At 31.5% G+C, this 17,213-nt stretch overlaps 1 protein-coding gene across 1 annotated transcript; it reads right to left on the reverse strand.

Moving 5' to 3' along the window:
• Positions 1 to 480: 480 nt before the first annotated feature.
• LOC115884218 (putative inorganic phosphate cotransporter) lies at positions 481 to 16,388 on the reverse strand. Its single transcript, XM_030902720.1, has 9 exons — positions 16,157 to 16,388; positions 15,900 to 16,087; positions 13,631 to 13,867; positions 11,527 to 11,683; positions 11,312 to 11,460; positions 8,761 to 8,904; positions 8,571 to 8,703; positions 2,902 to 3,146; positions 481 to 704 (listed from the first exon to the last, which is right to left on the reverse strand). Exons 1-9 carry the CDS (start codon positions 16,158 to 16,160, stop codon positions 555 to 557), a joined length of 1,407 nt encoding a protein of 468 aa, XP_030758580.1. The 5' UTR covers positions 16,161 to 16,388; the 3' UTR covers positions 481 to 554.
• Positions 16,389 to 17,213: the final 825 nt, after the last annotated feature.

Consider the following 17,213-nt stretch of genomic DNA (forward strand, 5'->3'; position numbering starts at 1 on the left):
TTACCTTTACTGCCTACCTCCATTGCTTTTGGATGTAAATACAAAATATTATTACAAATTTTAGAAATTATATGAAAATTTTACTCCGCCTTCCAATTTCCTTTGCTTGATTTCTGTCACATAAATGACATTGATTGACAAACAAAACCAGAAAAAACAACCTTCTAGCGCTGGTTAGTTTGGTGACAGTTATAACCGAATTTTTCAGGAACCGCGTTCCGTAATAAGAAACCTTTCAGGAAACCGATAGAAACGGAACATAAAACCATAACCAAAGTGAGCAACGGAATACACCCGAAGTTTTTGATACTGACAGTGATATCTGTCATTTATTTAATCGCCTATTCCTACGATATTCCAAAATAAAATTCACTTGATTTTTGGATCAGCAAATACTTCTGTTTTAATACTAAATACTTTAGTTTTGTTGTTATCTATCGGCACTATGATATGTTAAGTGAGTTTTGTTAAAAATGTATGTTTTGTACTACAAATTTATATACAGATTTATTAATTTTCTGTTTAATATAATTATATGTATATATGGAAGTGATTTATTTAGCCGATGTCTGCGGTTCAGCATCTTCTTTTTTCTCGTTCCATGGTTGAGTTTGGGCAGATCCAAAAATCATAAAAAATATTCCACAACCGCAATAAATGATTCCACCTAGTGCGAAATTCAGGGCCCAGGCCTTTGTGGTTGACTGAAAAAAAATTGCATTATTTCTATGAAATTTATAAAAATAAACAATTACAATTTACAATCAACCACATTATATTAAAGTATGTTTTTTGTATACAGGATGTTTCTTTTAAGAATGTACACTAGAAGGATCTTGTACATCAGAAGAGATACAGAGATGGTTTGTAAATATATGACAATACAAATTTTTTCATGACATAATATGATCTCCTGACATTTTTTTTCCGTTTTGACATTGTAGTTTTGTGTTACAACTTTTTAGTTTAAGGGAATTGTGTTACAATACTTTAGGCTTAAACATTTTTACTGAGTTTTGTTAATGTAAATAATAAGTGTTTATATATTTATAATTAATTCCCTTTTATTTCCTAAAATATTTTGATTGGAAGAAAATATGTAAAAGTAGGCAACGCTGTACCGGTCAAGCTTAATCACATGACTAAAAGTTTATTTGGTATGATCTGTATATACACTATCGGACAAAAGTAGAGCAACACTTGAAGAAATATTTGCAAATCGCGATTTTTTAATTATACATGCATGATAATGTATACAAATACAATAAATTTAAAAACTGCGAAGTAGGCTATGAGTATCCATGACAGCAAGAATTTTTACTAACAAAACAAATGAATTTATTTTGACATTTAGTTTTAAATGCTTAATAATAACGAGTCAAAAGTAGAGCAACATAATTCATTCCAAAGAAGGATTTTATCAAAAGTACAGACCAAAATAATTGTGCGATGTTTATTTTATGTTTTTTTAAACATTTCTATGCTGGATTAGTCATGCCAAGAGGAATTCCAATTTCAAAAGACTTGAAGCAAAGAGTTGGGAATGCATTCATGGAAGGTAACAAACAAGCGGCCGATATTTCAAGACAGTTTGTGTAACCCCGGTACAGAGTATCTAAAATAATTTCATCGTATAATGACAGGGGACACTTAGAAAAGTTGCCAAAATCGGGAAGGCCAAAGAAAACAACAGTAATGAGCGACAGACGCATCAAAAGAATCAACAGGCGCATCAAAATGATCCTTGGAAGTCCGCACCTAGAATTATTGCCGAAATTCCAGAAATTACGGTTGGTATACGAACAGTACAAAAGAGATTAGTAGATGCAAAGTTATTTAGTAGAGGTCCAGCTAAAAAGCCGTTAGTTTCGGAAAGAAATAGAGCAGCAAGGTCGGAGGCATTCGGAGGTCGGCGTTTAAACTGGACTGAAAAATTAAAATGGCTGAAAAAAAGTTCTGTTCAGTGATGAAACGCGCTACAAAATATTCAATTCTGATGGAATGAGACATGTAAAGCGACCAATCAATACATGGTTTAATCCTAAGTACGTGACACCTACAATTAAACACGGTAAAGGCAGTGTATTTTTATGGGGTTGTTTCTCATGGAATGGGATAGGCGCTATACACTTTATTAATGACACGATGGACCGATTTGAACCTTTATAGGGATATCATGCAGAATGTGAAATGCCACTGCGTTGTATTTTCCAACAGGACAACGATCCAAAATACTCTTCACAAGTTGTTTAACAGTGGTTTAAGGAAAATGACTTTCGAGTTTTGCAATGGCCAGCACAATCCTACAACCTTAACCCCATTGAAAATATCTGGGAAGAAGTATAACGTCGTATTCGTACCCAAATGTTTGTAAACAAACAACCCTTGATAGATAAAATTAATGAAGTTTGGACAAATGTCATTCAGAAGTTGATTGCGCCAATGGCGCGCCGTTGTCAGCAAGTTATTAAGAATACAATTTGTTGCTCTACTTTTGTCACCCCCGTTCTCATCAATTTTTATAATCATTATTATTTACCATTTTTAAACTGATTGAAAGTACACCAATATTTTGTAAAATATTACTTTTAGTGTAGGGATAGTGTGTTAGTAAACATAGCCGAAAATCACAACCTAATATTTTTTTTATTCAAACATGAATAAAAATGAACTTTGTTGCTCTACTTTTGTCCAATAGTGTACTTAGACCTATGATTTTCTAAAGATGACATCGTCATTCATAAATGTATTTTTCTAAATCTTAGAAACAAGGGAAAGTTAAGTAATTTCTGCTGTAGCAAAACGTAAAAAAAAATTAGTGTTTATTTAAACTAATGACGTAGAATAATGTGGTTAATTTGTGCAATTTTCTATACAAATACAAATATGCTCTTTTCTTACCCCATATATGTTTATGAATACTCCAGTTATCGATGGTACAATGAATCCAGTGACACCTCCAATAAAACTGATAATGCTGAATATGGTACCGGCAAAATTGGGTGCCAAATCGGTTGGGTTCGATAAATTAGTCAGTACTGCTGCACCATTGATGGACATGCTGAGTATCAGCAGGGTCGTGGCAGCAGTGGCATTGCATCCTACCAAACCCATGGAAGCCATTAGAACTCCTGGTACTATGTGAGCTAGAAACGGAATGAACAAGTAAAGAAACGACTGAATTTATATTCTTGTTTAAGTACAAATTAATTTTTATATATAATTGTGAATTAAAAGATAATTGTAAGAAACATCTTCTTCGACTCACACTGTAAAGACGAAGTGTCAGTCCAGGGAGTGTCTAGTCTTTACAATGTTTAATTTTGGTCAGTTTTATACTTAGTTAGTTAATAGTTATTTTTACTGGGACACCCAGTATACAGGATGTCCCAATAAAGTTAACTGTCTAGGAGAACTTATTTTGCTACAAAAAATAGATACGGTAGTCGCAAAACATTTTCCGATGCACGTCATCAATCATATCGAAATTGACACTAGAGCCTATAAACCTGATTAAATGAAACTTTGGCACACAAAAATGTTTAAATTTGTTGTATCATTTAAGATACCGAGCAGCATTCATTTCATTTTACTTTGTAGAACAAATGATTTAACAGATATTTTATTTAGATTAAAGGTGCAATAATTAGTTTAAAGCGATTTTTATTATCGCTATGTTGGTCATATTGCGCCGCGGTCAGCATCGTCGTCGTTTATTTAACAAATATCATAATGTCAGTCATTATTTTGTATAATATCGTGTTGTTGTTGAATCTTTAACAGATTCAACGCAAACAGTTCTTTTAAGAACTAAATTTTCGAGTTTTTGTATTGCATTCCTTGAAATTGTGGGTTGAAAATATGCCGAAGCATTTAAGCAGGCGAAGCAAAGATCTTGTAGTTTTCCTGATAAACTATTTTGAACGAGAACGTGACAAAAAAGGCCCTTTATTACCCTTGACTGCAGTCAGAGAAGTACGTTTGATTTGTAAACATTATACCGCTTTCAAAGTTATTTCTACATATTATTTTCGATTTGTAGCGTTGGTAGTTGCTGCCTTAAATTTAAATATTTCTACTATGAGTGCTATTGACTACTGTTAATAAATAAATGAATTACTAAAATATTAATTATTAAATTAAAAATAAAACGTAAAAGCCTTAAAAAATGATATAATTATATTGTTTCCCAATTTTACATTAACATTCATCTCATAAATCCATCACAATCTGGCAGCGCTGTCGCCACCGCTTGTCACTCAACGTTGATCACGTGCATCGGAAATTGTTTTGCGATTACTTTAGTAGTTCTATGTTCACGGAATATTTGCATAGGAGGATACCCTGTATAACAAGTAAAAACTTAAACACTGAAAAATTAGAAAATAGTCAACTTAAGTTTGCTGAAAGTATCAGATATCTTGAGGAACACTCTGTGGTAAAATTGTGAGAAATACAAAATTCATATTTTAGAATAATACTTATAGATTATACAAAATAAACTTTTAGTCACGTGATTAAGCTTGACCGGTACAGCGTTGCCCACTTTTACATATTTTCTTTTAATCGAAATATTTGAAAAAACAAAAATAAATTAATTATAAATATATAAACAGTTATTATTTACTTCAACAAAACGGCAAAAGTTTGGCAACAATGAATTTAATTATCGCGCCCTCGATTAAGTAACTAATAGTTATTTTTTATAGAAGACGATAAAATGGTATTTTATCGTCGATCGAAAAGATTTCGGGAGACGATAATTCAGTTTTATCGTCGTGTATAAAACACTATTTTTTTTCCATAGCGAGTTACGTTTGAAAAAATATTCAGAAATTATTATTTCAAGGAATGTATTACGAGTAGAAAAAATATTGTGCTGGGTTGGCGTTGGTATCTATGTAATTTGACAAATAAATAAAGCTGTCTCTTTAGTTGTCAGCATGCCCTAGACACTCAATGGTAATTTTATAGAACTCCAAATTTAGTTTCTTCCGCATCGCCAGACGGCGCAAAAGACATTAAAGTACAGGTTTCTAATTTATATATGAAGATGACATGACAGTCCCTATGTTGACTATTGTCTGTGGTCTAGTTTTTATCTAATTGACATTACGTTGACATTTTTACAAAATGTTGGTGATCCGTCAAGTTATTTTTAAATCATTGTTTTGATTATTTTTTTTAAATAATCATTAATTCAAATATTCCTGATTTGTCGGAAAGTTCAGTGATTTCAGTGATTTGTGATTTTATTAGTTTGTGCATTCGTATATTTACAGTCGATCATCATTTTCGTGTTAGCTACTAAACTTTTTTTTATTAAAGTCATTTTGACATTTTAGAAATGATAAATTTATGAACCAAATAAAAAAGAGAGTTTAACCATAAATAAGTAAGTACATAGTTGGTAATATATAGTATTTTTAGTAACAGTTAATTAGTAGTCTATAATATTTTACTATATTATAATTTAGTTGCTAAATCAAAAAAAAAATAGACGCTATGTGATCTATAGTTGGTGTTTAAAATGTACGTATTTATAATTTTAATTTTGTTTTAATTATGTTACACTTCAATGATCTAATAAAACATAAAATGGCAGTAAAAAAGTCTATATTTATTATTTTATATTTTACAAGGAATAATTTTGCGCTTGAATAACGTTACCGTTTATAATAGCGTTAATAAGTAACGGAACGCTAAAATTATGTTATGCCAAAACTCTCCATTAGTTTCTTCCGGATCACCAGGTGGCTCTAAATGACGGACCCATTTGTTTTATATCAGTGTCCAATCTATCTCTAGTCATGACATTAGTCTATGGTTGTCACATTAGATCTAAAATAAACATAGACTGCTAATTATTTACATCTCAACTGTGACAGACAATATTTTGTACACATGTTTACTCTGGGTACAGTCGACCGAGCCTTCCTCATCCAGCCTATGTTGTCACGTCTTTAATATTATCAATATTTTTTTTCTTGTTATACACATATATTGAGATATTAATACTACAGTTTAATAAAGTAGGTTTTAATATTCCAGAGATGTATTAAATAGTCCTTATACTACTAAATTATAAGTCGGATACTGTTTAAAAAGGATAAGTTCTTTACAATATGACAACACCGATTAGAAGCGAGGGAGCCTATTCATTCATTTATTACCTTGTAGTACGCGTCGCACGTGTGCGGTAAAGCTTTGTTGCCGCTATATCCCCGGCTGTATTAACGCATTTTCTTAGCTTGTAGTCTTTAATTGTTTATTTTATTGACTTTTTCTGTTCAAGAACTATAAAATATGGTTCGTCAGTGCCAAATTTGCAAGAAATTTGACTTAAATAATCCATTTAAGTCTTGAAACAACTTTCGACCGGTAGGCAACTCTCAATATACCCATTAGGAGTAAGTGGCGTTGTTGTAGAAAGGCGCTTATTTAGATAATATTTTAGTAAAATGTAAAATCTGAATTTTTTCTCTTACATTACATTATTTACTTACTTACATTGTAACAAAATCATAATTATAACCCTGTTAATAATTAATAATGCTTTTATTAAAAATATATTCCGGTTTATTCTAAAATTATCTTGAGAATCTAAAATAACATACAAGAATTTTAAAATGATATTACATTATGAAGCAATATTTTTTAATATACCGGGTCGTCTCAAAAGTGGCTCGCCCCTATAACTTTTTTATTTTTTCAGATAAAAAAAACAGATTTGTATGTTAGTAGGTATATGACATAAATTAGGATTTATTGACGTATTCAATTGTTTTTGGTATCTTCCTGTTTCACGGAAATGATTACATCTTTTGATTTTTAAAGGCACCTTCGGTATATTGCTACTTTATTCGATAAAAAATGATACTCTGAATAGAATGGCATATCATATGTCAACTTTTGACATTGTCGCTTAAAAACAAATCGTATTTTAAATTTCAATCCAGGGTGCCATGGTGTTGTTAAAAACACTAAGGTTTAATCAAGGAGCCTTGGAAAAATAGTTTTGATCGTCTAATGGGTTTCGTGTCTTGTCTAGGCCGGTTAAAAGATGTACAAATCGATTTTAATCATACATGTTTCACTTTTTTTCAAATGGAACAAGGGAACAAGGGACTCATTAGCATATTTGGAAAAAAGCATTTTTTATGAATATATTGATACCACACACTTGGTATTTCGAGTCAAATTGTCGTTATGAACCGCGTGTTACAATTACAATTAAACCATATGCGAATGTCGTGCTGACATATGATGTGTCATTCTATTCTAGACTGTCATTTTCTATCGAATAAAGTGAAATATACCAAGGGTGCTGCTTAAAATTAAATGTTATAGTTATCGAAACAGGAAGTGACCAAAAACAATTGAATGCGTCAATCAATCCTAATTTATTTCATATACTAACATACTAAATCTTGTTTTTTTTATTTGAAAATATAAAAAAATTATGGGGATGAGCCACTTTTGAGACGCACCCGGTATAATAAAGACAGTACCGAGTTATAAATGTAGTTTTTATTTTATCCACTTCCTATCACCTTCCTTGCTTTAATGGAACAGATTTATGTTTGCTCTAATTTACATAATAAGACATCACTTAACCAGAAAAAAAATTACAACAATCATATTTTTTTTCTCTCCCTGTTGCCGATTCTATTATATCTGTGGAATAGATCCTGTTTTGATTAATATTAGGGGTTGTAAATGTTTGACTAAAATTAATAATTTATTATTAATTTCAAAAATTACCTAATTTCGATGATAAAATTTCTTCTATAACGTGTATTTTATTATTTTTATCCTTTTTGGACTCTAAATTGTTTTTTCTAAACTTTTATTTAAAAAATCTTAATAAAATATAAAAAAGTTTAAATACGATATATTTTTAATTTAATTATAGCTTCATTAAAATAAAAAAATTACCCGGCTATGATACGGAGAGTTCAGGTGTACTTGAGAAACGAAAGACAGTGTTGTGTTTCTCGGCAGAGTCGTCAGGGAACGACCGTTACGACAGAGACAACCTATCTATCGCTCGTGTCGCACTCGTTATAACCTAAAACAATAACACAACAATAACAAGACAGTGTCTGACCGCATGTTCCAGCTATTTATGAATGAGATGCTCAGTCTATATTTTATTTTAAGTCTATGGGTTGTCAGTTTTGAGTCAATATTTTTAATTCTCTTTCGTGTCGATTGCTGAATTGGAGCCAGAAATGGCTCAAATGAAATAAGTAAATTACCAACAGATATTCAGGCTGAAGCGACAAACGCCATATCCAAAATACTTCCATTTAAATCCCGAATAACTTATGAAAAGGAATACAAAAATTTTCAAAAACGTGCGAGAAGAAATAAAGTTTTTAACCTATCTTCGCTGTTAAAGTATCATTTAATCTACCCTTGCGGTTAAAGTACTATTTTATCTACTATTTTTGATAGATATAAGGAAGATATATATTTACCAGTTGCTATTGAAAAAAAAGTGTATTTGGTATCGCTTATATAAACTATTATTTTACTAGAAATATAAACTTTTGGTTTAGACTTACATAGTAAAACAAATGATTTCAATACTAGAGTTCTACTGAACTTTTCCTTCTTCAGCCAGTCGCCCAGAGCTCCATAGCCCAAGCCCAAAAATAATCGGCATAAATGCGGTAAAGAACTTAGGAATCCAGATTGCTGTAACGGAATTAAATCGAAGTTAAATTACGGTTTTAGCGACATTTTTAACCATACTTTTATATCAAATCCGATTATTTCTTTCATGAATTTCGGAACTGCCGTTATTTGAACGTAGAGTCCCCATAGATTGCCAAAATGCAGTATGGTTAGAGTCCAAAATGGGAAAGAAGTGAATATTGCTTTGTACGGTGCTACAGCCTAAAATGTAATAATTATATGGAATTATTGTATATTTTAACAGTTAATACAATATATTAGCTTAAAAATAGTGTCATAGATGCTTAGTTTTAAAACTACCATAATAAAAAATTACTACGTGTGGAGACGTTCTATCCTTTTTTAATCTTTCTACACTCAGGTGAAAAAAAAGCGTCAAAATTTTCGTCAAGTTTAAAGTGTTATTTTTTACTTACTTTTAGCCCGATTTTCATGAATTTTTTAGCAATCTGTATATAAATCTATCAACTTTAACTCGCAAACTCAGTTTTTTATGAACTTTAGTATTTGGCTTATTATACAGCGTTAAACAAAGGGTTCTTTGTACCCTAAGTTTAAAATATCCTGTGCAATAATTTCGTGAGTAACTTTTCCCAAAACGTTATTTTTCATTCAGAACTATGTCTTTTAATCATTTTTTCTTTTTTGGCTCATGTCAACACAATCATGTCTTGCTTAATTTTTAAGAGCGAAATATGAACTTGACACCGACAATTTGCAAATTTTTCATCTATCATTACTTTATGATGTATTTTTTTTAGTATTACGAGGTAGCTTTGGTGACTATTATAGTAATGTCATATCGACACTGATTAGAACTCTATATTCAAATTAAAAAAAAAGGTAAAATGTAACGATACAGGCTTAGTGTTAATAAATATTAACTAACAGAACTCACACACAGGATATTAAAAAAATGTAATAACTAAGTGAACATACAGACAAAAAACTGGTAATAATACTCTAAAACAGCGTACACACTATGCGAGAAACAATTCGAAACATGTCAAGGTCACATTTCGTCGCCTAACTTTAATGCATTTCGATTTATTTCCAGTTGTCTTGGTCTAACCCATTTCGGTTTGCCTCGACCTAGTTTCGATTCTTAAAAGCGCCTGAAAACTACTCGTGAGGAGGGCGAGGGGGGGATTTTTTTTGGCGTTTTTTCTTGCCTCGTTCAATTTTGTCTTGTTTTGAACTATTTCCAAAACGTGGAGGTATCTGTTCCGAGGCAAAGGGTTTTTTTCTCATAAATCTCAGTGAAATAAGTAAACCTAGACGTTTCTGAAATTCTGCTGTTGTTACTATGATATTTCGTTAATTACATCTCGATTTATGTTATACTGTAATACGCGTTTATTATATGTTTATTATATTTATATTTAGGAACAAAAGTTTTCACTTAAACTGCAGGAATATAATTACAATATTTTTATGATTTAATTTTCTTATAATGAATTAGTATATAAAATAATTGTATATGATATGTTTGTTTACGGCCTTAATTGATTAATACAAGAGTAGTAGTATTGCTTCATGAGTAATACTGGTAACATTATCAATATATCCGCTTGGAAAAATTATTAATTGACCCAATGTCAACAAAATTATGGTCCACGGATATTATTTAAAAGCAATGTTCTTTTATTGTTCTTAAGAGAACTCTGTAAACGATACTGTTATTATAACCCAGCATGGTTTGACATAAATCCATTCAACTAGTACTTATTATGCAGGGATTTAGACAATTAAAACTAGAAAAACAAAACCAAATTCGTAAACTAAATTTTGCTACAGACTACAGTATAAATGTTACTTTACCATAACCAGAAATAATAAATAATTAGACAGTTTTTTAAATAATTTTGTGTATATTTTGTTCATGAGGCGCAATACCGTGGAATATAAGCCGATAAATGGTAGACCGCTAGTTAGTCACTGTTTTATATTTTTTACTATATTTTAATTAATTATATTAGACAATGATTAAAACTAAATACCCTTGTGTAACCTTCGAGGAATAGCCAATTCAATTTACCATCGGTAACTGTTTTCATGTCAGTTTTTCCATGTTTACTTATTTTTCACGGGCTTATTTTAACGTACTATTTCCAGAAATCTTTTGAGAAATGTTTTACGAAATATTTCTAGAAATATTTCGCAAAAGTCAAAAAACACAAGAGTCAAAAAACAAAATATTCAGGAGACATGGTTCTGACCGAAAAATAATGTTTTAGGAAAATTTGCTGACAAAGTTATTGCACAGGGTGTTTTAAAGATAGGGTAAAAACATCCCTTTGATTAATCCTGTATAATAAGTCAAATACTATAAAGTTTATAATAATAGTGAGTTTACGAATTAAAGTTGATATATTTATATACAGTTTGCTAAAAAAAATCAAGAAAATAGGGCTAAAAATAAAAAAAAATGTAAAAATATTATATCAATTTTTAGTAAATGACATCTAGAGATAGACCTCGTCCAAATTATGATCGATTGCCATTCCCCAGCCGTACTTCACGCCGGTTTTTTTTTATTAAACGGTGGGAAACACAATTTTTTTTTGGGATAAATACTAATTTCAATAAATTACTAATTACTACTTACCTTTGTTTTTGAAACTCTTCCTTCTTGAGACTCTTTAATGAACTTAAGTTCCTCATCACTTATCCACTTATGTTGCTCGGGACTGTCGGCGGTAAATATCGTAAAAATCACGAGATAGAAGATGATTTGTATGCTCAATATGTGGAAACCTAGCAGAAAAAATGCATTGATAATTTTCAAAATGAAACGTTTCGTTTAAATTGCAAAATCGATACCGAAAGGCCATTTATAGGATTTTGTTACGGCGCCAACTACGATCCAAGTCAGGCAAGTTCCTAGGGTATTGCCCATCAGGCCGCTCACGAACTTGCCTCTTTCCTGAGGAGGAGCCCATCTTCCTATTAGGCACTGCAAGGCGGGATATACCAGTCCCTAACAAAAATCATTAAAAATTTAATTTAAATTAGAAAATAATAATAATAATTCATACTGATTCGATAGATAAATTTTACTCTGATTTACGATTCAGGAAAGATGAAGACAATGATGTACATACCAATCCATTTATTTCACTAAAAAATTCTAATATTTTTAAGTTAACTATAGATGGGCGTAGTCTTAAGTGCAAATATTTTCAGGGCTGGTAGATCTCGGTAAAAGAAATACATTTTTTCTTTACAATTTTTCAAATAAGTCCAAAATAATCGAGTTATTTAAGTTTGAAAATTAAAAAGAAAAAAATTTTTTGAAAAAATTTTGAGAGCCACCGGATTTTTTCTGTATTTGTATCCCTTTTAGTGCCGTAACCATAGAGTAAAGGTGTAACTATGGTAATATCAGAGATTAAAAAATTATACCGTGGGAAAATTTGCGGTGAACAGGTAGTCCTAAAAAGTTTTCGAAAAATATACAGGAAAATTTAAAAGGAAATGTTCCTGGGGTCGAAATATACCATCCCTGAGAATAGTTGCACTTATTTCAGACTCACCCTGTATATAAATCCGTCATGCGTCGTTTCTTGTTGTTTTTAACCAGTTTTTTGGTTTATTTAAAAAATTAGATCACATTTCGAAATTTTTGGAGTGACGGAACGATGAACAATGTACGTACGCAGATGCGTATGAACTCGGCTGAAGATTTTTAAGGCTTGGTCTAACCAACTCTTGACAAATTATAGGCTCTGTTATAGTAGATGTAGGTTATAATTTGTGTCAAATTATGTCAAAGGTCTATTTGCAAATTGCTTTTGCATTTTGGTTCGTGTTTAGAAGAAGAAATAGTTCTTTTTTATAATGCTTTTTGGTATGTTGGGTTTTGTTTGAAATACACTCTTGTTTGTTTTCTATTAACACATACCGTAATTTTTTGAAACAAAATAACTCGATTAGATTTTTCAGATTTATACAGTTTTTTCACAATATTTTGAAGTATCACTTGTCACTCAAATTTTATATATTAATTTCCTGCTAACCGTTTAATTTGTACCAATCTTATTTCTTTGTAAAATAAAATAAACTACTTTGAAATTAAAATGACAGACACATCCATCCAATGACTAAAGAATACAAGGACAAATAACACACGAGACCAAACTGTGACCATTCTTCCAAACATTGCCGTGGCACATATTTTCTTAACATTACCGCTTGAAGCGATATTTATATTTTTGATAAATGTTTTTACTACGCCTATGGTGTATTCAGTGGTATCATGCTAATTAATTACGAAAAAAAACGTATTAAAATGTTAACAAAAAAGGTACAAAACTAGTATCAACGTATAGCAAAAATAATTATCAAATTCAATAAAAAAACCGCTAAAAAGGCGGAGTGGACTGTATATTTCCCCTACAAACGTAATAACTCCTGGCTCTTTCTTTCTTCTTTGTGCTTTTACACTTGAAAGCTGAACAAATTACCATTGTAATAGAGTTTATACAAAGTTCACTAACACAAAAAACTATTAAAAATCGCTAAAATTGTCGCTGATGACTCATTCGTTGCTTCCAAAGAAAATGGCGTCTAAGGTCACAAATTCTGCTGCAGCCCGTACATGAGCTTTACATGTCCTTGTATTCTTTAGTCATTGCATCTATCACTGTCAAGGATTTTGTCGAACATGCGTTAAAAATTATGAAATGAAATGAATTTAAAATGAATAAAGGTCCAAGATACCTACTAGAAATGAATAAAAACGGAACTTGCTTAATTAATAATTTAGGAACGTGCTTAAAATTTCTCATTTAAATAAATCTTAGACACACCTAACCCGCATATTTGATAACAGATGTTGATGACGTTGTAACGTTGAAAGATCACCGAACAGTATTTAGATCTTAATCACTAAAAATGACAGTTTGACAAGATGTGTCCAACTCACCCCTGTAGCTCCAACTATAAATCTGGCGAAAAACAATGCTCCCCAATGGATCGGAGTGACCCACACGCACACGCTGTTGAATATTCCGGCTAGCAGGGTTGCGGCAAACAGCGTTTTAAACGGTCCTATCCATTCTGACATGACTCCTGCAGGTATATTTCCTATCAAATATCCATAGAAGTACGCCCCGAGTACTAGACCTTGCACGTTTTCGTTCCAGTCGTATTTTGTTCCTGTCTAATAAACAGATCAACCGAAATACAGGCTGATTCACGGCCATGGTCCGTCAGACACCTAGATCATATACTTACGTGGATAAATCAACGCAATAAGTTTAGCATTAAAAAATATGTCTCCAACATCACGACATGCCATTTTCAAACCTTCTTTATTGCACTTATGAAACGTTCAATGGGTTTGTCTTTCTCGAACACCTTACTTTGCGCATGCGCATTAAAAGTTTTTCCAAAATAATCACAATTTTATACGGTATAGAAAGTACAAATTATACATTGTTATGGAAACCAACTTTTCACTGTCATCATATTGTCATAATCATATGTCATAATTTTATTTCCATTATGTAACGACGCTTGTTTGTAGCGTTTTTTAATTTAAAAATTGTATTAATTATTCTTTTATCGACCGCTTTTATATAGCCAAGGATGCAAGTGTGTTCAGTGAGAAGTGAGAAGTTAATTTTAAGTTTGTGCAATTATATTTCTATTCTTTTTTTCGTTGGACTTTCTAAATACCTACTCGTAAAAATGACTAGAAAGTGTTTAGTGTGTGATATAAAGGTCCCCGAATTATCTTTTCATAGGCAACTAAAGTATTCAATTGTTCTTTTATTTATATTAAGCCACATGCATACTTTCTGGTTAGATTTCCTAAGAATATTGATATTCGTACGGAGTGGCTAAATGTATTTTTTATATAATTTAATTTTTATGACAGTAAATATTCAATTTATTGTTCAAATATAAGCATTTTACAAATTAAATTTTTAAAATTAATGTTCAAATTTTGGCGCGCCGACGATAGGTCTTTGACAAGGATAGATAGAGTAGAAGGACGGCGTGTGCAACAAAAAAAGAAGATAAATGGAAGCCGTTGGTATGTTTGCGACAGTTTCCATAGTGATTTACTTATCCACGTAAGTATATATGATCTAAGGTCAGACATTTATGGAGAACCAGTGATAAGATTTTTTTGAAAATTTGGATTTTTGCATAAAGGCACCTGCTCCATCTTTCTAAATTTTTTCAACGTTACAGTGTTGCCGCTTCGTACTAAAAGTGGTAGCATCTTTGATAGTTTAAATGAAATACCTGTTAAATTATTACATTTTTTCGAAACTATTTTCATATCCCATAATTTTTTTTCTTATGCTAATCTGTACCTATCTGTAATATTTTGTGAGATAAAAAATAAAACATTTGTAAAATTGACAAAAATATGATCTTCCCCAATAAGCGTTGGTTAAATAACCATATATTTAAGCCATAATTAAATAACCATTGATTTATAGATCGAATAAATCGACTTTCGTTTACATATATAACCCTAATTTCAACTTTAAAAATGTTCAATTTATGATTTTACCAATGCTTATTCAAGATCATTTTTAGTAACGTAATCGAGGCCGCGATTTTTAAATTCATTGTTGCCAACCATGGGCATATTAGCCGCCGGGCTGACTAACTGGAATTTAAATTTCCCGCTGATGATTCAGCAAGTACCTCTGCAGTAAAAAATGTCAAGTTGCCACATTTATTTAGACACTTTAGTTTTGTATTACGAGTTTTTGGTCCAAATTCTATTGGAAAAAATTCTAATTGGACATTCTATTAGGAGGTGGTACACTGTTAATTGGTTGCCACAAAGTTAGGCGGGGGGTCGCCTTTTAAAAGGAAAGAATGGGAGAATTAGCAGTGACCCAACCTGAGCCGATTCCAAATTCCTGACCGTCCCTAAACGCGCTCAATATTTTACATAGTGTAGATAATATATTATAGTAGTTACTAGCAGGTTCCTTTATGTAAAAATCAAAATTTTCAAAAAAAAATATTACCGGTTCTTCATAAACGCCATTCAAAAAAGGTACCATCGGAACCATACAAGAAAATCACAAAAAGTTATTTAACCATTGGACGTTAGTGTCTTATTTCTTGGTGGATTTTCACAAAATTATGTTAATTATAAATTATTTTTTAATAGAACTGTAATAATTTTTTTGTATTACTCTTTCATGGTCGAATACACTTACATCAGATACTGATTTGTTGTAAGAAGCTGGATCGTCCTTTTTGCATTCTGGAATAGAAGCCTTTTTACCTTTCTGCTGTACCATGGCTGGAAGACTAATAGACATGTTGCTTCTTGTAGTGTAATTTATATACGTCGTTATGAAGACCATAGCAATTATGTAGTAACGAATCGGTATACACGCACAAGCTAAAAAGGAAAGAATATTGTTATCCAAAATATGTAATAAAATTATTGAAAATTAGTTAAATAACTTACCCATTTTAAGAGTATAACTGTAGTTTTTAAGTTATACTCTATTTTTGTAGTTGTAGGTACTTTAGAACCGCATATTTTTTTAACCCGTTTGACAAAAATTATATCAAAGTCAAATTATGTCAATGTAAACCTTTGACAACAGTCTTTCAACTACTATAATTCTTTTGTAAAATTTAGCATATCGTCTGGATCACAATAGAGTCATTGTTTCATTGTTTAATAAATCATTTAAGAGTTGCAATATTGCAGTTTTAAAACACAATAGTAAGCGATTATTATTGGCGATATAATCGATATCTTTTAAATTCATTGTAGTTTTCTATTTATGATAATATGTATGTTTAATCATTTTTAGTACTGAATATTTTCTATAATGTTTTTATTTTTGCATTTTGTATAATTTCTTTAGAAGATACTGAATGTAGATGTAGATTGGTCCCTCTTTCTTGAGTTATAACTCATCGTACAGTTTCAGGGCGTTGATAAAAGCTAGTATCTGAGATGGTTTTACAGAGGTTGGTTCTCTATCTCCGACATCAGTCGTTCCAAAGTTTATGGCATGAATGGCTGTCATTTTGGCGCACTCAGTGATGAGGTGTTCTGGTGTTTCTGGCCTGGGTCAACCAGGCGGGCTAGACGGTCCTCTGAGAGTAGGTCTTAGCGGAGTAGAAGCATGGAGATACCTCCGACTGCTCCACGAAGGACTTGCTCCAGAGGAAGCAAAAGCGAAAACACTCCTCCGAAAAGGGGAGAGTAAAGAAACCAAGAAACAACCTCCCAAGTAGCATTTTCACGACTTGCGACCACATGTTTACTAAACACAGCGTTGGATTAGTTACAAAAAATAGTTAGCTCCATACCTTGGGTATTAAAATAAATGTAAACGTTATTGTGACGTTGTGCCGACGTTGAACTAGTACTACAACAAAGTAAAAGCTTCTGCGACGTCGAATAAACGTTGTCTTGTAACCTTTTTTGCTTAAGTGATTTTTAGGTGATTCGGACAACGTAGTTACAATGTTGGGCAATAAAGAGTTTTCCGACGTCACTTTCAGGA

Source organism: Sitophilus oryzae, unplaced genomic scaffold (assembly GCF_002938485.1).
Source record: "Sitophilus oryzae breed Bouriz unplaced genomic scaffold, Soryzae_2.0 scaffold_213_pilon_pilon, whole genome shotgun sequence".
In the NCBI taxonomy this organism is placed as follows: Eukaryota; Metazoa; Arthropoda; class Insecta; order Coleoptera; family Curculionidae; genus Sitophilus; species Sitophilus oryzae.